A 22,028-nucleotide genomic window follows, 5' to 3' on the forward strand; every position below is an offset into this window, starting at 1 on the left:
GTGGTGCTGGTCGATGGGACAGTCTCGGTTCCCCCGGCAGGTGTACGTGAGGTTCCGCCTCACCGAACGCTTGAAGAAGCTTTTGCATCCCTCGCAGGTGAACTGGCCGTAATGCTTCCCGCTGGACTTGTCCCCGCACACCATGCAGTCCACGTTGGGGATCTTGTCCCCGGAAAGTGCGTCGTTCCCCGGGGTGGAACCGTTGGGAGTCCCCGGCGCCCCGCCGGGCTCCTGGCCGCAGATCTGGAGCTGAGACCCCGGATCTGCGGAAATGTTCTCTGGCCACTGGTTTACTACCATTGCCATGCTATCCCCAAACACTTTGGTCTTTGTTTAAATCACAGAAGGACAGTCGGTCTGGGTGATAAGAGATCCGTCCTGACGTCTTGGGAGGGAGAAGGAAAAAGAAGAAGAAGGGCGAAATGCGCTTCCCACTTCCTCCAGAGGTCAGTCTGAGTTTATTTTTGAATTTTTTTTTTTATCAAATCGCTTTTTCTATCTCACTGAGTTCTTGGTGTGGACATCTATCAAAGTTTACAGTCACAGGGAGGCATCAGCATGATCGGTGCAGAAGAGCGTAGCCTACAACTCCCGGTGCACCTCGCTGCGCAGCGATCCATAAACACGTTGTTCTTCAGTGACCTCTTGGAAAAGTCGGTCCGGCAGAAGTAGTCAGCGTGTGTGTGTGCGTGTGTGTGTGTGTGTGTGTGTGTGTGTGTGTGGTGAAAATCAAACCGTTGTCTGAATGAAGCCGTTGCGATTTGAAACAAGGCAAACAACCACAGTGACAACACGATTTGGCCCCTCAGTCGATCGCTCCAGTCGAACCTCGACGCCGCTCTTGGATTCACTCAAGATCGACTCTGCCTCTTGGATGACACGCGGGGTGTGAATACTGACCACATTTCATTTCGGTCAACGGACGCTTTCTTCGGTCCCGGCGTGCTCTTGGAAACGGTTAAAAGAAAAAGGAAGAGAGCAGACGTCCCGAGAAGGGTAGACAATCCCGGTTCTCCTTGCTCTTGCGCGCCGTGGAGAGGTTTTTTTGGATCGCGACGTCGGTGCGCGCGCGCGCGGATATTTATTTACCCAACACCCCCGCTGAACGTCCTCGGTGCTCTTCTGGCTGGTCGTCCTGGAGGAGCGAGGCTGAACCCGCGATCGGTTCGAGAGCAGAACAGTCTTTCGCCGCTCGAGCGCGCTCGCCGCTTCCCACTTGGACAGTGTACGTCCCGTCTCCGAGAGTGCAAAGCTCCGGTTTGGGGAAAGTGTCACTATAGCAGGCTGCTTCATACGGCTGCCCCCCTGGCGGTGCTCCATATAAGGTCATAACTGCCAAATTAGGTCATACCCCCACCCCCCACCCCTCTCCTCAGCGGGAGAGGCGAGAGACGAGGGGCCGGCTCTGATTGGCCCTGGAAGTCTCGTAAAAAAGTAAGGGGGTTTCCGATTGGACGGCGGCTCGATGAGGACGGAGTGACTGACAGGAGTGGTTGTTGTGATACAAGTACTTTTAAAGTGGGCTACATCAGTGTCCCCTTGAAAATATAAGCCCTCTGCGCGTTGTGCGTCCTTCCACAATGGACATGAATTGAATGTATAGCTAGAAAAATCAAGAGATAAAGAAGCTCTGACGTGAATGTGTGGAACTTGTGCTTCCTCTTGATTGTGTGAAGGAATGTTTTGAACTTTAGGGATAACGCGAATGTTTATCATAAGGAGGGGAACATATTCCAAGTCCTTTTAGTTTTGCCAGCTTCGTTCGGATGTTTGACACTTCTCTGCATGTGCAGATCGGTGAGGGCTACAGAAAGGCAGTTTTTTATTTTTTACATCTCTCCGCTGGAGCAGGACTGCGTCTGTGATCTCTCCTGAAATCTGATTGAAAAATGTGCACACGTGAACAAGATGTTGTGACATAACGACTTGTTCAGACGGCAATAATCGTCCAGTACTCGTATTTCTATAACATATTGTCTGGAGAGGCATAAGAGACATGACGCGTGGATTTGCCCGAACTGTCTGACCCCCACGTGGATTTCTGAGCGTAAATAGAAAAAAGTATGAAATGGGAAATTGATGTATCTTTTTTCTCAAAGCATAATTTCTTGTTTATTGTTTTACCCCCTATGATGAACGACTGTATCTACCATGCTCTAATCCATCTTTGGTCAGCTGCCCTGCTGCGTGACAGCTGACTGGAAGTGCCAAAATCCAATATGAAATCACATACACCCACGGAGGTTGTATTAAAACAGACCTCACGAATATATATATATATATATATATATATATATATATATATATATATATATATATATATATATATATTGCACAACAATGAACACACTTTTTAAATTGTTCAAGGATAATGTCACATGTGGGGTTGAAACACATCCACCGGTGCGCAGCAGCAGCAGCAGCAGCAGCAACAACAACAACAACAACAACGACAGAAAAAAGGTGCCAAACTTCTCGCCGGGACGCGCAAACTCCCCAAATCGTTTACCAGTCGAGAGAGTTGTTGATTCTGTCGGTTTGCGGTGTTATATAGTCTCTGCTGCCCGCGCACAAAAGGCCGTCGCGGTAATTAACAGTGACAGTGTTGTTCCCTAATGGGGGTTTTCACGCCGAGAGCAGCGGGGACTCTGATTATTTTCCCAGATATAGGAGGCTTGATTTGCCATGTGAAGGTAATTCCAAAAAACACCGCTGCCAGGGGGGGTCGAGTGCCCCCCCCCCCCCCCCCCCCCCCCCCCCCCACCGGCCCCTTGCAGCACGGGACCGAGGGTTCGGGGGGTGATAATGTGTTTAGACACGCTCTCACACTTCCCTCTCGCAATGACATGGACAATGTGTGGAGAGAGAGGGAGGGAAAAAAGGGAACTCGACGTCAGATTTCAACTTCCTAGTTGCTTCTTTTTGAAACATTTCCTTCCCCAATATCTCTATTAAATAATAAACACATTTTAAACTTCACATACAACAACAACAACAACACGAATGCGTATACTAAGGTATGTGGGAAGAAAGTCAAGTAAAAGCAACATGAATAAATCATATTTGATCAATCCTGTATTTATAAAAATGAGTGCGTCAACAGCAGCTGAGGAAGACAACTGTCTACTTACATAATCCTATATCTCCACTGGAGCAACACGAGGGAAGCGTAAGATCTCAGCTCTGCTCCCCCCCCCCCAAAAAAAAAATTTAAAAAATGGGAAAAGAAAGCTCTAAAAAAGACAGAGCCTCACTCAGGCCGTCCCGAGTGCAGCTCGCCGGGGGCCACGGAGTTTGGCCCCTGCGCTCGGCTTAATTGCTGTCACATGTAACCTTACCTGTCTCCCAATTAGCCCCGTGACTCGCTATTAGGAGATTCCGCGAGCTGCAGGCCGGGGACCAAGGGCACCTCGGGGTTTTCTTTCTTTCTTTTTTTTCTTTCTTTTTTTGTGGGGGGGGGGGGGGGGGGGGTTAATAATTAGAGTGTAATTCTATACGGCCGCAGCAGGATTTCACCGAGAGAGGGGGCGTTAATTAAATGAGGATCAGCCTGAGGATTAGTAATGTAAGTGATGTCCACTCATTAACCCGCCATTAAAGACACGTACTGTATGTGGCCACTCCTTATTTTTGTTGTTTGTTATTTCAAAACTGCTACCGATATCAGTCAAGAGAGGTCATGAAAGCTTTAATAAATATATACATTATCATCTCACAAAGTTGCTCTTGTTCAGACACATCAGCTGACCCCAAAAAAGCTAAAAACATATTTTTATAGAATAAAATAAACCCAGTCTTAATGCTGTCCAGAGTTTTCCTTCTACCCTTTTGAATCTAAAGTTTAAGGAACACATTCCAAGAGTGTACACTTTTCTGAGGGAAAATGTAAACATTTCTTTCTTTCTTGTACAGTAAAAAAAAGTGTCACCTGCTCCCACAACATGATTGTGAGAGTTAAAAGAACTTACAGACATGCTTTAAAGGCTTGAAGTCTCACATTTTCAATTTTACTGAATCTGCTTTTGGTAGCTGCTCATCCGGAGATCCATCCCTGCTGGGATGCCGATAGTAATAGTTGAGGACTGAATCTTCATTCTGTCCTAATATGAGCATTCATCAGTCCCAGTCAAACAAATCCAGTGGTTATTCCCCAAAGCTACAGACTTTTTAGTACATAAATCCCTCTTTGTGTTATCATCAAACACTAAGGGAAAACAAAAAAAGTGGGAGTTTTGCACAAAGAAAGACTTCAACTTCGAAAGATACCCACTTCTTTGGACTTCCTACTGGATCTGCATATTAGATTCATCTGCATTTGAAGAAAGTATTTTGTGGAGTTTGTCCCCATGTCCCTCACCCTGGAAAAAACTAGTGTCCTTTAACAGGTTTTGTTTTAAAGAATATGTTCCAGTTTCCACTTGTTCAAATGCAAGATCGCAACCCGTGCCTGCCAGGCCGACCCGGGTCAAATTGCACTTGCAAGGTTTGTTTCATCTGACATCCAGTCCTACGTGGGTGTCGAAAGGCCAAATGGCACCAGTAAAATGTCCGACAATGGGAAGAAAGTGCTGCAAAATCAATTTCACATATTTTCTGTGAACGATAATTTTGCAAAGAAGAAGCCAAATCCGTCGAACAATTTGCCACGTGTATTTGATGTTCAGTGATGGATGGCTGGACCAGCTAGTGCAGGAGGCTCTGACACACGAGGGTGTCAGGGTGGGGGGCAAGGGGTGGTAAACATGACCGCACTGGATGGCCTAGGAAATGCAGGGGCCACTGGTTTGCTTGTTAATTTATGGACGGCCCGACAACACCAGCGCCCACAATGCAATGCTCAGTTTCAGCCGGAGCTAAATTCGACACCACAGAGGAAAGGAGCCATCAAGTGACCAGGTATATGTAACCTGAGCGTGCCACCGAAATAGAAATTCAAAGCTAAGAATGACATGTTTGTTAGGAGGTCTCATGTCGTGCGTGACCCACGAGCAGATACTATCTGGATGCTTTTGTGCCCATAGGAGGTTAATCGCCGGCGCACTGCTCGTAAAAAAAAAGAAAAAAGGTCTGGTGATGGAAGGACAAGGATGAACTAAATTGTAGTTTACTGGAAAGTGTGTGTGCATCAAAAAGACATCACGCGGAGGAAGAAAAGAAAAAAAGAAGCTGCATCACCTAAATTCATGGTTGACAAAAAGTTAATTCACTGACTGAATCTCCTTTAGAAACACTCATGATTAACTTCACGGCATGTCTCTTTTGTAAAGCAGTTTGTAATTAAACTCTCATTAGGAAGGATTGAATGGCCTCTTATTTCAACACACACACACACACACACACACACACACTCCACTAGTTCACACTGTGCAAATGTGCAAGGATAGTTTCTGAAAGTCAGCGCTGTTTCCTTTGGCCGATTGGGGTTGATTAAGAGGTTAACTGCGGAGAAGCATGGCGTCTTTAGCGGAGATTTATCTGTTCCTGCTCTGACCCCTCGGGGGTAGCTTCCCTCACCCCCAGTGTCCCCAGGATTTATTTAGTTATTTGTTTATCTGCTGGAAGGGGTCACCCAGTTTTCTGCACTACATCTCAGCCCTGTTTGTGTATCTCAAACCCATTTTTCATCTCATTTCTTGTGGGATTATGGCACTTCCCCCCCCCCCACCCATGTGCTGACTTTGCAAAGAGGACACCAGCGCAAGGCCCCGCTGAGTCTCGTGACCTTTAACATTTGGCAGCGATGCACTCCCAAAATTGGTTATTTTCATTTAACACGTATTTTGCTATCTGTTCAACTTTGGCCCCCATTTGGAGGAATTATGATGTTTTCCTAATTGCTTCCTGACAGTTTTAATTCAGCTCCACTTTAATTTATGGCCTTTTATTTCCCATCCGCGCATTATTTCATTAAAGGGCCCGTGCCTGTTTCACAAAGGCAGTAAAAAAATATCTGATGATCCCGACAGATGAACCCCTCAGTTTGTCATTTCACACAGGAAAACGTATAACCTCTGTTTTTTTATACACAAACATCATTTATACACATCACTGATTTCTTATACAAGCCAGCATCTTCTGTTTATTTATCTTTGCATGTAGATGAATCAGTGTGAGAACATTTAAAAAAGTCCGAAAAAGTGATAAAGTGAAAAGAGCAAGAGTCAGGCAACATCTCTAGAACCACCTCCAACGACATAAAATCCTCAAGTGATCGCTAGTACTCACTATCTCTCAAAATGTCACACACGCTTACTCAGCCGTACATACTCTCACACCTCTTGTGTAAGGGGGTTTGTCGCTGTTGAGAGGCAGCGGGCCTTTTGCCTGGGTGAAGGGGGGGGCAGGGTGGTGGGGGCTATACAGGGAATGCTATGTGGCTTGCATGACCTGACATGTCTCTGAAGCTGGAGGGGGTCTCGACCTTTGACCCAGGGCTCCAAAACTAGGAAGATGAAAAAAGGGGATAGGGTGGGAGGGTTTCGCCTCTAAACAAGGGCTTCTGTTTCGACCACTCCAGGAATGTCAGTTCCATAAAAAGATGCCTACAGAGAGAAAGAGAGACACAGGAATAAAGGAAAAAAGAAAGAGAGAGAGAGAGAGAGAGAGAGGTACAGAGAGATAAAGAGGGGGAAAGGTGAAAGATCTATCTATCTACCTACCTATCTATCTACCTATCTATCATCTATCTATCTATCTATCTATCTATCTATCTATCTATCTATCTATCTATCTATCTATCTATCTATCTATTTATCTGTCTATCTATCTATCTATCTATCTATCTATCTATTTATCTGTCTATCTATCTACCTACCTATCTACCTACCTACCTATCTATCTATCTATCTATCTATCTATCTATCTATCTATCTATCTATCTATCTATCTATCTATCTATCTATCTATCTCTCATTTCTGCATAAGGTATCACAAAAGCAAGAATGATGGAAAAAAAAACATAAAAAAACCAACACAATACAATCATGACTAATTTCCTTTTTCCACGTCTGCGACATACTGTCTTGTGTGGTAGGTTCTGCTCCAACAGGCCAGTTTACAAGCGGTCAGGCGTCCAGAGTGTGACAAATGCACTTAACCAAGCAGCATGCTCTGTAGACAGACTCTGATTCTCCACCCTGCCTCCTGCTCCACCTTCATAATGCAACATTTACTGCCATTCTTCTTTTTTTTTACTCTCAAGCTGCGGTCAGGCGATCAGGCAATAAATTAACCTCTGGACCCTGGCTGATGGCAGAGCCCTTGTGACTCGCCGGGCCGAGGCTGCGCGGAACAGACTTTGACGCTGCACTGCAGGGGTTGAGTCAGGAGACAACTTTGTTTTTCACAACGTCTTCCTGGTCGCGGAGTGGACTCGGGATGGACGTCCGACACACGCTCCAGAGACTTGCCTGTCCTGCAATCTGCTTTCCTGCAGAGAGAAGGCCTGACGCGGCAACTGCTGCATCACTCGCAGAGGACTCGTGTCTCCGGACGGTTGACATATTTGTGCATTGTCAAGATGTGATAAGAAGGCAGGTATAAATTACTGCTAAAATCAGAACTGCCCAGTTAGAGCCAAGTTGATTCATCTCCTGAGTGCGTTGAATAGTAAAATAATAGAATAATAAAATATGATGAACTACTTTTCAACTACTTACAAAAATTAATTCAGGCAGACACATTTTACTTGATTATAATTTCTCTCAATAAAAAGAGAGTTTAAATTTCAACTGCTGGACACACACTGTCTCCTATCTGAAATGTCCATTCTCAGTGTGCATTTATGTAAATTGCATATTGGACACATGCACACCTTCGTGATTTAAGGTGAGCACAGAGCAACCTTTTCCCTTTCAGCTGATTGATTTGAACAGTGTCAAACTCTGCACACACATCAGTTCTTCAAAATTAAAATCCGATATACATGTGACGCGAAAACTATTTCCCGACTCGCCATGCACTACATGATGAATTGCTTAATCAGAAAGATTAAAGTCAATCGTGGAAATATTTGAAAGTCGCAGACTATATTCGCGCACATCTTTGACCGTGAAAAAGCATCAGTTGTACGTAAGTGCAGGTGAGATGAAACAACTGCTCAGCGAACTTCTTGATGGTGATTTCGATGAAAGGTCAGAGGAGCCAACTTGTTCCTACAGGTTCTATTTGTGGATCATGAATCCCTATTGACTGTGCCAGAAACTAATCAGAGGCTCATACAGGGTTTTCAGACTTGCCTCGGACCGATCGCGACCTCTGATTGGATCAGCGCTAATCCTCCAGTGTGACGTCTCTCTGGTGGAATTTGCACCGGCCTACCGTCCGATGATAATTACATGACCCGAGAGATCTTCATTACCCGGAATAAGCAATGCATGTGACATGAGCATGTTCTCCGCACTGATACTCCAATCTGCTGCCGGTTGACATGCAGTGTACAATCCCCCCAAAATTATGGACTGAAGTTGTTAAAACTAAATGACCCTGCGGTGCCCCGGGGCTTCACTTCACTTAACTTCTCTAAACATTGGGCCGCTGGCACACAGGTCTGCTCTGGGCCCGTCTGCTCACTGCTAAACGTGTAGGGGTGGAAAAAGGCCAAATTCCCCTCCCTGCAGTTAAAATCTCAGACGGTGGTCTTTAACGCATTCTCCCACTCCGGCTCCCTCCCTCCTGCACTTCCAATAAAAACCTCTGACCAACAGTTGACCTTTTGCATAGCCCCTTCTCGCCGCTCCCCCGTCCGTCCTTCTCCCCGTCTCACCTCTCATCTCCTCTCCCTTCTTTCCTCCCCTCTCCTTCTCTCTGTCCATTCCTTCTTTCCCTCCGCTACAGTGGCCCAAGGCGGGCCAATTGGAGCCGGCTGCTGCAGGGAGAGAGGGGTTGTGTTTTGGGTTGGGCAGTGGGGGGTGTCAGGGTCAAGGGGGGTCGCGGTACTGGTAAAGTCATTGCAGGGGCTCCAATGCAGGGCCATCGCTTCCCCCATCAAAGGCTGCGCAGTGACGTCCAAACACCCCTTGCACCTCTTCTCCACTTCCATCCCCCCCACCTCTCACTCCCTGGCGGCCCCCTTTGGCCCTGCTGTTCCTTGGCTCTCAAGGGTCAAGACAGCCAAGGGTTAATAAAGTGATACCAGGTGTTTGCCAGAGAGAAGCGTTTTTTTTCTTTCTCCCCTCCTTCTTCTCTCTTAACTCCCACCAGCAGCAGCAAACTGTGGGCCCCCCATTTCACACCACCGAATCCTGCTGGGACATCGAGCCTGGGAGCGAGCCCGCTGGAGAGGGGTGGCCGTGCATGTCAAAGGAAAAAAACAAGTCTCAGGTAGTCCGTAGGACACGCTCACTCTGTGTTTGTGTGCGTGTGCAAGTGTCACCCATTTCCTGAATGTGTGCGCATGTGTTTGAACATGCATGTATTGCACAAGGCTGCCACCATTTGTGTGTGTGTGTGTGTGTGTGTGTGTGTGTGTGTGTGTGTGTGTGTGTGTGTCGGGGGGGGGGGGGTCTAAGGGGCTCTAAGGGGCCTCTGGGACAATACGAGGTCAACCGACCCATCAAAGTGTCCGATTATGTCTCAGTGGAGGAACTTTAGAAGCAAAAGATCCCAAATCCTACAACTGTCATTCCACTGGATCAGTGGACACACAAACACACGTGGGTGGTGGGGGGGGGGGGGGGGGGGTACGGATGGCTTTAGAGCTGTGCAAAGAGTCGAGGTGGAATGGTGGTTTCTCCTCTCGACCACTAGAAAAGAGGAGGCTGAATAGCTGTGAAGATCAAGCCCAGTGAAAGGGAGTCATTGTAGTGAGAGCAAATGGCCTCTGACAAAGAGCAAAGAACAAGCAGAAGGAAGCCGTCAGCGTACGAGTGCAAGAGCCGACAAGATGAGGAAAGTAACGAGAAAGTGCTTAGGCGAGTGTGTGCGAGTGTGAAAAAAAAAGAAGTGTGCATGAGAATTTTTCTGTGTGCGCACAAACACGGGTGAGGACGTTTGCAAAAAACACCAGCCGCTCGTTTCCCTCCTTTCAATCCAACCCGCTAAATGAAGGGGGTCCTAATTAACGCTAATTAACATCAACGACAAGTTGGGGCCATTAGTCGGGCTAATCCCCCGTTTACATTTTCCCCTCTCGCTGGAACCCTGCTGGCCAATTCTTAGCCAGTCACAGAAAGGACACATTGTTAGCGGGGCTCGGCATCAAAGATACATGGCCCCCTTGAAACGAGTTGCCTCCATTAGGGCCTGAGAGTCGGTCCTGATCCGAACACCCGGCTCAAACAGCCCAGGGAGTGGAAAGAGGGGAGGTCAAGCCCCACGTTTAGACTGCTCCATCCGATCCATCAATGACTCGTTTGCACTCTTTCATAATCCCTGGCCGTGTTAAAAAAAAAAAAAGGTACAGCGAAGGATAAAAAGGCAGTAAAGGACCTGATACTGTAAATAACCCCTGAGTGTACAGACTTTTCTAGAATGTCAGCTTCCTCTATAGAGTGTGTGTGTGTGTGTGTGTGTGTGTGTATGTGTGAGCTGCTTCCGCAGGTGCTTGCATTAGCACTCATGTGGAACAGTGAAGTGGTAACTGTGAAATAAAAGCCCTGCACGTTGTAAAAGTGTAAAACTAACGGAGATTCTGATTGTGAACATCATTAAAAACAGAGAAAATCCAATGAAAGTCAATCAAATACAGGTAATTAATCACACATTTAAAAAAAATGTACACACTGACAGCTAAACCTGTTGAGAGACCGTTCATTAAACAAATGTTTCAAAGCATGTTTTTTAAAGAAATGTCATCTAAAAAAGTCATAAAGGATTATGTTAAAGGTTACTGCTACTCACCCTGTGAAAACAGCTGTAGAACATCTGGAGGCGCTTTCCCGGGCTGTTTTCAGAGGTGAACTCCGGAAAATGTCCGGAAGTGGGGTCTGGACATTTGCTGGACTTTACCTTTTCACATATGACGAACGCAGCAGGAGATGGGCCGAGTCGAACGCGTTCGCAATAGCAGGACAATTTTAATTCTGTGGCATCTGGACGGAGCATGTAATAGGCAGGACACAATGATAATCCCACTGCAGAAAGGAAAACAGTGTTTTGGTTTACAGCCATCAACGTGCCCACTCGCTCGCTGTGAATTTTTCCTGCTGTATTCTCACAATGGGCTCAATCCGACATATTCTGGAAATTTACTGGGGGGGGGGGGGGGGGGGGGGGGGCTGCCAGGAAAAGTTAAAGATAGCGATTTATAATATGACCCATCTGTGTTCTTATTTCTTTTAGAGAGAACTAAGAAATAAGAACACAGATGGGCCATATTATAAATTGCTATGACACTGTGCATGTCTGAAAGCCGCTTTAGAAAATAACCCTGATGGCTTCATCCCGAATTAGGTTTGAGGCTTTGAACATTTGTTAGGAACTGCTGGTTTGGACTTTGGGCCTTTAACAGACAAGGCAGGTCTAATGAAAGACTCAAGACTGTTGAGTTGCATTATGGGAAATGTAGGATATCCAACACTTCTGAAACTCAAAGGATGTCTCTGCTCCTGTTGCTTGAATTTTGACGATGTGCAATACTAAGTCATTATGGTTTCCCTTCAGGTAGTGATGAATTATTCATTTTTAACTCACCTCAGTCTGTTGACATTTTGTATTATGCATCAGAATTGCATACTCGTCAATGAAGTTTTATAACGATTACAAGGAGTGAAATAAAACAAACCCAAGACTCTGTGTTTGTTTTTTTATAGCTGTACCATTCCCCGAATGTCAGCCTGACATACAAGATATCCTTAGAAACCCTGGGGTGTCGATTCATATTAAAGATGAATTTCTGTGGGTTTAAATAATTTTTGGCTCCACAGTTGTTCCCACTGTCCGGCTCGTTTGAGGAATATGCACACAGCTTTTGTCTTGTGCGATTTTGCAGATTCTTTGGTCTCCCGGAAAGAGCAAACCGGGCTGAGAGAAGACGACTTGTTCTGGATGCTGCCGTCATTGTCCAGTGAAAGTATGGCACTTCCTCTTCCCCGCGTCGAGCGCCAAGGGCATAAATCTACAATCCACGTATTGTGGAACTGAGCAGAACATAAAGCAAAGCAAGTGTCATAAGGGGCTTTGGCCAGTGTTCCTTGTTACATGAAAACAGCTGAGTATCTCTTTGCGCTTTGTCTTTTGCCTCGGCAGTGAAACAACTAACTAAGCAGTTCCCTGCAGAGACCACACCACCTTCTCTTCACATGCAGAAACTTTTTTCATCAGGCCAACATAAATCCCTCCCTGTTCTTCAGATTCGTAGTAGCTCCCTCGTAATCCTTTCCAACGTTTCCTACATGTTGGACCACTGCAGGATTTCGTTTCCTCCAACCGTTGCTTCTTTTACGCCTTGGAAAGTAAATACAATAAATTCCAGCACATAGCCAGAGCTGGGCTGTTATGTTATTTTTTCGGCACCGCGGGTGAGCACAATAGAAACACAGCTGTTGCGATCAGTCCAGGGCTCCCCGGGAGCCACCGGAGGCCCGGAACACGTGTTCGTTAATGATCAGTTACAAAGACCACAATGGGGGCTGCTAGTCGCTGAGGTCTGTACTCCTTTGCATCTGAAACCATTTGATTGACTGTGCCTTCTGTTAAATGTTTAATCCCAGGACGTGTCTCCCCGGATTGATTGCGGTTGAGTCGACAGTTTAAACTCTTACCGGGCGGAGGTGGTTAAAGATTTTTTTTTTGTTGGTTATAAAAAGAGACTTGAGAATTCTTCAATCAGTGACTTCTCTGAATGCCCTTTGTTGTTCGTCAGCAAGAGTGGAGCTTTGGAATATTTAAGCCTCAACGTGAAAATAAATAGTTTGATCCACTGTGTAATAGAAGTTTCATCCATCCTCTATGAAACAAAACAAATTTAAGGAAAATGCAGCACACAGGACGTATCCTCTCTTCTGTTCACTTGGCCCCTCACGCTTCTCGAACTTACTTTGTCTTCAAAGGTTTTTTGCCACAAACGATAGAATAAAGTATCATCTGAGCATCCAACGAGCTTCATCCCAACAAGAACTAACCAACGATAAAGTACAGCATTGCTGGTAGCATAAAAGTGCAGTCTGACAAGTATTTGATGGAGGGAATTCATTCTCCTTTTTTTTTTTTTTACTAAGAATGACAGGTTTTCGGAGCTCCTGGCTGATCCAAAATGGATCTAAAGCATTTTTGGAATAGATTGTCTGAAAACTGCGGATGATGTGACATTGAGGTCAGGGAGTTTAGGTGCTGCCTTATGATGGGCGAGACTCCTCCAAAAGACTCCCACAAAGCAGTAAACATCAAGAGAAAGTTCCAAATGCTCGGAGCTCTGAAGCTGTGACGAGATGTTTTCGAAAAAGGGCTGCCCGAACAAGCTCACACATAAACACGTACGTGTGCACATGCGGGCCGAGCACGCACACATGGATGCTCGCAGCACATACATGCATATATGTACTTATGCACACGCACACGCACACGCATACACACACACACACACACACACACACACACACACACACACACAGGCACCTATCCCTCCAGGGTGATCCACAACCCTCCCCCACTCTTGAAACCCGATCTGTCGGCATGCAGCGCGGAATTCTCCAATCGCCCTGACTTTTGACCTCTGCCCTTTTTGGCAGTGCACAGAAGAGAAGATGAAGTGCCCAAGCCTCTCTCTTCCCCAACACAAAAAATCCCCTGTTCTAGCAGCCCTCCCACATGAACGGGCACGCACACACACAAACATAGGAGACACACACTTACTCACACATACACTGATTCCCATTTGGGAGGCCTTGAGGCCAAACACTCTCCCTGGTTCCCGTGAGGCACATGATCAAAATGATTCTTGATATGTAGGTAGCAGAGATGTACGTACATGTGGAAGTTTGTCTGTGTGTCTATGTGTGTGTGCGCGTGTGTGCGTGTCTTGATAACGGATAGAGGGAGGAACTTTGACTCTTAAAATCCCCCCATTGCATCGTTCACATAGCAAAGACATCAGAGAGCTGTTGCAGCTTTGAGGATTTAAGAAGAGGGCCAACATAACAGCCAGTGCTTGTTATCATTACGATCATCATCATCATCATTATTGTCACAATCATCATCATTGTCCCCATCAATGGAGAGGACGAGACTAAAGAAAAACCCTTTTTTTATCCAGAGGTCACACTATATCACAGTTAAGAAGACCCCTCGTCATGCCGCCTTGGCTTGTTCACGCTCGACCGAACAAACTAACATATTAGCCACCGCAGTGTGTGATTTAACATTGCATGCTGGCGTTTTCCGACGAGAGGTGTGACGTGTAGCGCAACAGCGTCGCCCCCCATTCCTCTGATACAGAACAGCGTGGTGGAATAAAGGTGGAACTAGTTGTGTAAAAAGACTGAGAGAGAGACTATGTCGCAGCCATATGTTTCTGTCATTGCCCCCCCGCTTCTGTTTATGTGGTGTCAGTGTGTTTTGCATCTCTGTTAATGACATTTCTTGTGTGTTTGGAGTCTCACCTGCTACGAATCTACAAACTACAGCGCCTCCACAAGTGCTGCGATGAGAAAATGCACTCTGGTGATCCTCTGTAAACGACGACCGTTTCCTTGTTGGTGGCAATAAAGGTTGTTAAATCTGTAAATTTTTAGGTATGAATAAAGCACTTGCTTGTACAACCAGATTTCACTATGATTCATAGTGCTACACATATTATCACAGACTCCATATGTTCCAGATAAAAATGACTGAGTAAGGTTTTTATTAAGGTTAAGACTCTTAGATGATGTTTGTGTTCAAAGTCAGTCAGTGGTATCTGCTATTGCATGTAGTTTGGTTTGCCCAGATCGCTGCCTCCACCCAAATACATTGGACGTACACGGAATTTCATTTGTGGTTCTCAAGACATTAAAAAATTTTAACGGCAACATGTCATCCAAAAACTTACTGTGGGTTATCAACACAACAGGGACAAGTTCTCATGTGTGAGGCCAGTGGAGTATCCAAGTGAAGTAAGACATTTGTTCCTTTAAAGTCACACGTACTACAAATCTCTGAGAAAGCCTGGGTATACTTCGTACAAATTGTCGCCCTGGCAAAATCAGAAAGGCGTGGGTAAGGGTTTGAGATGCTCTTTGCAGCTTTGCAATTTGGTTGAACTCAACCTTTAGGAGATTGAATCATCAGCGGGAGATGACTGTAGTGGAGGGATAGCTTCATGATGTCCAACTGATGAAAACAAACAAAGAAAACGCAACAATCCTAACACAAAGGAGATCCTCCGTATTTCCGTTTTAAACTCTGTAAATCCATGCAAGACATGGATTCGTTCGTTGCAAAGGTTAAATCAGCTTTGATCTGGTTTCTGGAATATTGACAATGTTTTGTCTGCTGACATGAGACGCTAAGATACCGTATTACACACTTACAATGGATTTAGCTCTAAAGCTCTACTTGCAAACTGATCATTTAGCAAAGGGAGAAGTAAGGTTTAATCTCACTAAGCTGTTCCAAAGTTGAACATGTGCCTCTTTGTCATATACTGTATGTTGGCTGTGTGAGAGTTTCCCTTACGTCTGACCCCGTATCCCAAAATGAATCTTTAAAATCCCCAGAGCACCAACTCTCTCCTCCACCATCTGACCGCTGCCATTTGTGCATTGTGTGTGTCCGGCATGACTGCTCTCGTCATTTTCCCCTTTGATTGGCCTTCACACAATGAAATCAGTGTTGCAGCTGTCTGAAAAGGCCTGTTGTGCAGTATCTGAGAAATGCCGATCACCCCGATGCGTCCACAACTTTGCTTTTAGTTCCATTCAGGCGCTGTGACAAACGGCAAACTGTCTGGTGAGCATGTGTCAAGCCACTTGATTTAGTGCTTTGTTTGACTGCACTGGCCCTTTCCTGAATGTCGCCTCCGTCTTGTATGGCCTTACTGTATTGGTAAGAATTGCCATGGCCGTAAGCTTGAAATTCTAATGTACAGACAGAGTGAAAGAATTGACCCTCTGTGTGTGTGAGTCACTTGATGTACTTCCAATGCACAAAAGCTGACTTATTGCTTAATCTTCTGTTTTTGAACATGGATAAAATGATTGACGGAAGTATCAATCAAAATCATCTTTCAGTCCAACAGCACAAATTGACTCGGCTCTCAAATGACCCAAAAAATTAAACTAACGTATCTTCTAGTTTTGAATGTGGGAGAAAGATCCAAGCGGGTATGTTTCATGGACGTGCCATGTGGTTTCAGTTATATTGTTAGCAAATGATGTGCTTTTAACTAGGTATAAGTCAGTGTGGTGGACCCCTAAACTGTAGCCAATCCATTAGAACAAAGCTCTCTTGATCCCTTTCTTTAAATCCTCCACCGTGGCTGATTAAAGTAGCCGATTTTCACGGCTGTGCTGTGGAGGCCGTGAGGTCTGAATGGCTCCTCACAGCGCGACCACAGTGTGTTGTCACTCCGACAGCCTCGGGAGGACAGAGCAGATAACCAGCAGGCTGCTTAGAGCTAAACAGTGCGAAGGTTCGTGCCTTTGGAACTTGGTCCGACATGGATGCTTCTGTCCGAGTATATACCCAGACTGTGTATGTGACGGACTACATGTGACCTGTGATTTCTCTTCACAGAAACAATCAAATGACAAACCGGGCAAATCTTTTAGCCATGGTAGCTTTGTGACTCTGTAGGGATGATAATGGCACTCTCATGGCCAGTTGGACCACCACCTCAATGGTCCAGAGTGAAATATCTCAATAATGATTGCTATGAAATTTGGTACAGACATCCAGAGGATGAGGCCTCCTGACTTTTCCATTAGCACCAGCCAAATGATACATTAGCATTCAGCTCAAAGTGCCACTAGAACTTCCCCAAGGAACCAGGAACATTAAGCTGAGTTGCGACCAAAAATACCTGGAACTTCAAGTCGGAGGAACTCTTTTCAAGGAACTAAAAGCTTCCGGTAGACTGTTGTTGGCCTCCATTTCCGCTGCATTTTAAGGAAACATATTTTAATGAATGAAACGCTGTAGGTCTCAACCAATCAGCCATCTTCTGCTTTGGAACTCCATCCCAACCCAAAGTTTCTTGTACTTTCGTAAAGTACTACTGTACTACTACTACCCTGCTGTGGAAATGCACAAAATTCCTGCAAAGGTTCCTATAGTTCTTGGGGAAAGTTCCTGCAGTGGAAACGCAGCTTTTGTTGGATCTCCAGACCAGGATCTAAATCTTCTTAGCCCTCAAAAAGTCCCTGCTAGGGATGGTAATACTATAGGGTTGACAGTTGCATCGCAGAATGGCCTTTATTCTGAGATAAAGAAGTAGGTGAATAGCAGTCTACGGGTTCTTTTAGTTGCTTGGAAAAAAGTTGCTGGGACTAAAAGTTTCAGGTAACTTTGATGGAAATGTGGCTTAAATGTAACCTCACAGAGACACTCGCCTGGATGTAGATGTCTCGTCTTATCTACATATTTACTGACGTATTTGTAGTTATGATATTTTGTATTTTTGTTTTCAGTTTCAAAATAGAAGGAGAAAGATTTCTCAGTAAAGGAAACCAACAGTGGAGGAGAAAGTGCTCAAATTTTGTATTTATGTTGCATGTGTTGATTGGTGTTGACTTGTGCTTTTCATTATGTCACAGGCATGCACACGTGTCACTATCTGCTTACAGGGTTAAGGCAGATGTGGTGAGGAGAACATTTACATTGCACCAATAATTTTGGTGCAATGTAAATAAATTTGGTCATTTTTCAATGTTGGGTAAATCCTCAATCAGTGCGTTTACATGCATTTACATCAGCAGGGTACCGTCAGCTTTCTGCAGAATCTTGATTTCTTCCACATTTGGGGTTGATGTTTCAAGAGGTTTCCTTGATAATGCCAATTGCTTTACTGTGTACACATATATGTGTTTCCAATATACTTTTTTTAATGTGTACACGTGGGCAAGCAAACATTCCAAACAGGAAAGTATGACTGTGGCAGCAGAGCAGTCGGATAAAACGAGAGATCATTGCACCACATCCTTATATTTAAAAATGAAAGCAAATAGCCATCGTGAGTCTGAATTGGTCTCCACCACTGTACATCACTGTACACACATACACATGTTAGAAGGCAAAACAATCCATGTCGTTCAGGTGAGGCCACATCCATACTAATACATTTTTATTTTAAAAATATTGTTTTAAAATTAAATTCTCTGCCCAGATGAGGATTTTAGCATTTTAAAGTGATGTGCTGATTAAGGCATTATCATGAACAATCTTACAGACTTTTGTGATGTTTCACATGATGCACTGACCTGTTTCACCTCCCCAATCTTTGTTTCTTATGTCATTTCAAAGGAAAGTAACCCAATTACAGACAAATCCAGCAAATTCCTTTCCCCCGGATCAGTCCACACAAAGCATAACTTATGCATCACTTAACTCCCAATACATGACCTTTCGGACAACAAACTGCCCTGCCTTCTCCCTGCCCCTCCTCCCTTCTCCAAAAGGGTGTTAAGACCTGTCCCTGCTCTCCCCTGGGAATGCTGGGAAAGGAAGGCCTCCACATCTGTCCCCAGCCCCAAGCAGACGGAGACAGAGGGAAAGAGACGGAGAGAAACATTCCTTCATCCACAAGAAAGAAAGAAAGAAAGAAAGGAAGAGAGAAAGAAAGAAGTAGGTGAAAATAACAGAAAAGAAAAAGGGGAGAAGTGAGGGCTGTAATCACTGACATCAGAGAGAAGCTGAAACAAGACGGAGAGACGGACAGAAAGAGTCTTTTAGGGAGGGAGAGATATTGTGAATGAGAGATGGACCTCGTCTCCTTATGAAGCCATCCATCACTCTTTCAATAGCCCAGTGGGAAGAGACAGAGACAGAGAGAGAGACAGAAATAGAGGGAAAGGGAGAAGCAGGCACCCCGGGCCCTCCTTCAAAAGGCCGGGAGGAGAAGAGGGAGGAGAGGAGGACGGCTGCAAAGTGCTGGTGGAGCTGTGATCTTTACCTCCCTCCCTCCTGTGAAGTCAGCAGGGAAAGTGATTAGTCCTGCCTCTGTCCTCCTCCTCCTCCTCTTTCCCTCCATTTTACCTCCAATGCAGGTTGTAACAGTGTTGGGCCTCTCATTAAAACCTGCTACTAATTTCTAATAGTATTTGTATGGTATTCTAATAAAGCAGTACCCTGTACTACCTATGCATTATTTATTTTCTAAATGCACAGCTGTAATGCACAAGTTAAGAAACTTCCCCCCCTCCTCTCCATTTCCTGTCAATCAAAATAAAATGTTTTCAGTTTGTTGTTTTTGACCGTTTAAGTGTCAAAGCTACGCCCATGATTTTGCTGTTTGTCGCAACAGCATTTCTTCTTGAAGAGGTCTTCAGAATTTGGATTGGAAAAAACCTGGCCTGTATATTCATTTATACGGTTTCAGTCTCTTAGAGCGGAAGCAGGACAAGTATTACAAGAAGACGACATACCTAAGTTCAACCGATGAATTCATGATCCTGAGCAAACACGCACACCGCCGTCAAGGTAATTAGGTAAAGATGACGGCTTTTTTTTCCCATCTCTTTGTGCAAACACCACACTTAATTATGCACAAACTGCCTTTTGATATGCAGTTATGTATTGACTGACTGTGAAGGTTATTTCACTGTTTTTCCTGTAGCACATTGTGTTGCTCTGGTGTGAAATGCACTTTAAATAAAGTTTGACTTGACTTGACTAATATTAATATGAAGGGGGGCTATCAATTTTAAAACATTACAACTACAAAAAAAGGGCAGAATTTGGAAAATAAATCAGGGAAGGGTCACAAATTCCTTATGAATCTAAGCACAATTTCATCACAGAATAATTCATGGACATCTATATCACTCTAAAAGCTTTAGGGAATCGAAAAGATGAATAAACAACACCTGGACCACAACTCCAAATTTCATAAATGGGTATCTTCCAAAAAAACACAAAAAAAACATGATATGTGCCACAATTGGAGTGAGTTTTAATCTAGCCAGGAATGATAACTGAATGCAATCGCAGCAAGAGCATGAAAATTAGACCAGAGTCAAATCATCAAATTAATCAAAACATCACATTAAGTTTGAATTAATCATTTAGCTGTTTGGGACAGAATCTATTAAGTAAATATCCACAAAGCCACTCTTCTTTTGAGTGATGAATTATAAATACCACTTTTTTTTTTAATGCCAAACGTACATTAATTAAAGCTTTAAAATCCCCCAGAAATACAAGAATAAACAACCAAATGGATTTTAAAAAATGAATAATATAAAAGTTCACATATCTCCATTTTATTCCCCAGTGTTGATACAGAAATAAGATGTAAACACACTTTCACACTGGGGTGTGACAAGTGTGAGATGTTGTTGACCCCTGTCTGTCCCCTCTCGTTCTGCTCGGGTCCCTTGACGTCGAGGTCACAACCTAGCAGTTTTATTGGCTCCCTAAAGTCATCAGTGCTTTAGGATTGGATGAAAGCCCTCTAATGGAGTCAGTAATTGGTCCAGTTTATCAGTTTATTAGGTGCTCTGGCTGTGGGAAACAGCTTTGACGTTTTAAGCAAAGTATACATCATTAGCGAAAGGACAGCAAAAGAAGTACAAGCGCAACATGTGTATCGGAAAAGAGGAACATTTTCAGGTTGGTTGTCAAGATAGTGGGGGGAAAAAATAGGACACGCTGTGTCAGGATGTTGAAAAGTTAAGGTGTGGAATTGAGCTTCTCTCGTTAAAAAGTAACCTAACTTTTTTTCTTTTGCTCTGAAACCTCAAAAATGAACAGTTTCATGCTCTTTAAAATTGAGAGGCCAGTCAAAACTGTATACAATTAATAGCTTGAGCCAATTTTAAAAAGTCAAATCACAAGAAATAACCTACTTCCATAACCCACTCCTTCACTGTCTGACAACCCCGACGCACACACAACGTCTCTAAACCTGCAGGAGACTCGGTTGCTGATGAAATCACCAACTTAAGCTGTCATCCAGATATATTGCGTCCTATTCGTTGTCTGGCGCTCAGAGGAGTGACAGGCCGTCAAAGGCTGCGTCCACGACCTCCAGTAAAGCAGAAAGCTTTTGGTCTTCGGCCTTTTCTCTCTGGCTCCCCATTATCTGTGTGACCCGTCCCCTTAAAACACTTCGAACGAGTGAAAGGTCCTGACTCGGCACTGAGCTCTGGCATTGATGTGAGCCTTTCGCCTTTCAACCTGCACACTCATACGCACCCCCACTGCAAGACAAGGAAAGAGCGACACACACAGAAACCCGCAAACGCACATATAAAAACACATATATCTATAAAGTTTGGTTGGAAAAAGAAAAAAAAAAGGCACATTGCACATGCCGACAGTCAGTGCTTTAGTACAAACACATTCTACAGAACTTCGTAGGTTTCAGAAGACCACAGGAACTCAGTTCTGGATGAGCTGTCAACAAAGAAGAGGAAAACAACTGTATAAAAGCCTCCCCCCCCCCTCTCCCACTCACCATCCCGCTCCCCTCCTCACCCACGGACTCCTTTCTCCCACTGACCACTGTTCAGAATTGCCCCCTCACCCCTGTGACCCCCCACCACCACCGCCACCATTGGGCCCTTTCACTCCGTGACAATGGCTGCCGGGGGCCGTGTTATTTGAGGCACTAAAGAGCCGTCCCACCCGCCCGCCCCCAGGACAATGCCCCCCCCACCGAGAGCTTTCTTCCCCTCACCTCCCTAATGACAGGTTTCATCCTCTCCGTCCTGACCCCTGGGAGGGGATGCGGCTCCCGGCTCGGCCCACCGCCTTTCTGCCCGCTGACCTGCTCCGCCAACAGGTCCGCCTCCCGCTCACTAATACACACATACACACTTTCACTCTCTCGTGTGGACTGTGCGCACACAGGGAGCTGTGGGGGAAAGTAACTGAGCAGAATTAATCAAGTGCTGTACTTAAGTCTAATTTTAAGAAAACCATTTTCTTTACTTTAAGAAAAAAAAACATATGTT

The 22,028-nt window shown here is 44.9% G+C and overlaps 1 protein-coding gene across 1 annotated transcript in view; it reads right to left on the reverse strand.

Annotated features, from left to right (window-relative positions):
* Window positions 1-1,283, reverse strand: part of nr2f5 (nuclear receptor subfamily 2, group F, member 5) — a 20,512-nt gene extending 19,229 nt beyond the window's left edge. Inside the window, exon 1 of the mRNA XM_035608716.2 lies at window positions 1-1,283. This exon is cut by the window's left edge and continues 61 nt beyond it. Coding sequence (XP_035464609.1) covers window positions 1-306 — 306 coding nt within the window. The 5' untranslated portion in view covers window positions 307-1,283.
* Between the last annotated feature and the right edge of the window lie 20,745 nt (window positions 1,284-22,028).

This window comes from Scophthalmus maximus, chromosome 20, assembly GCF_022379125.1.
Source record: "Scophthalmus maximus strain ysfricsl-2021 chromosome 20, ASM2237912v1, whole genome shotgun sequence".
Classification (NCBI taxonomy): Eukaryota; Metazoa; Chordata; class Actinopteri; order Pleuronectiformes; family Scophthalmidae; genus Scophthalmus; species Scophthalmus maximus.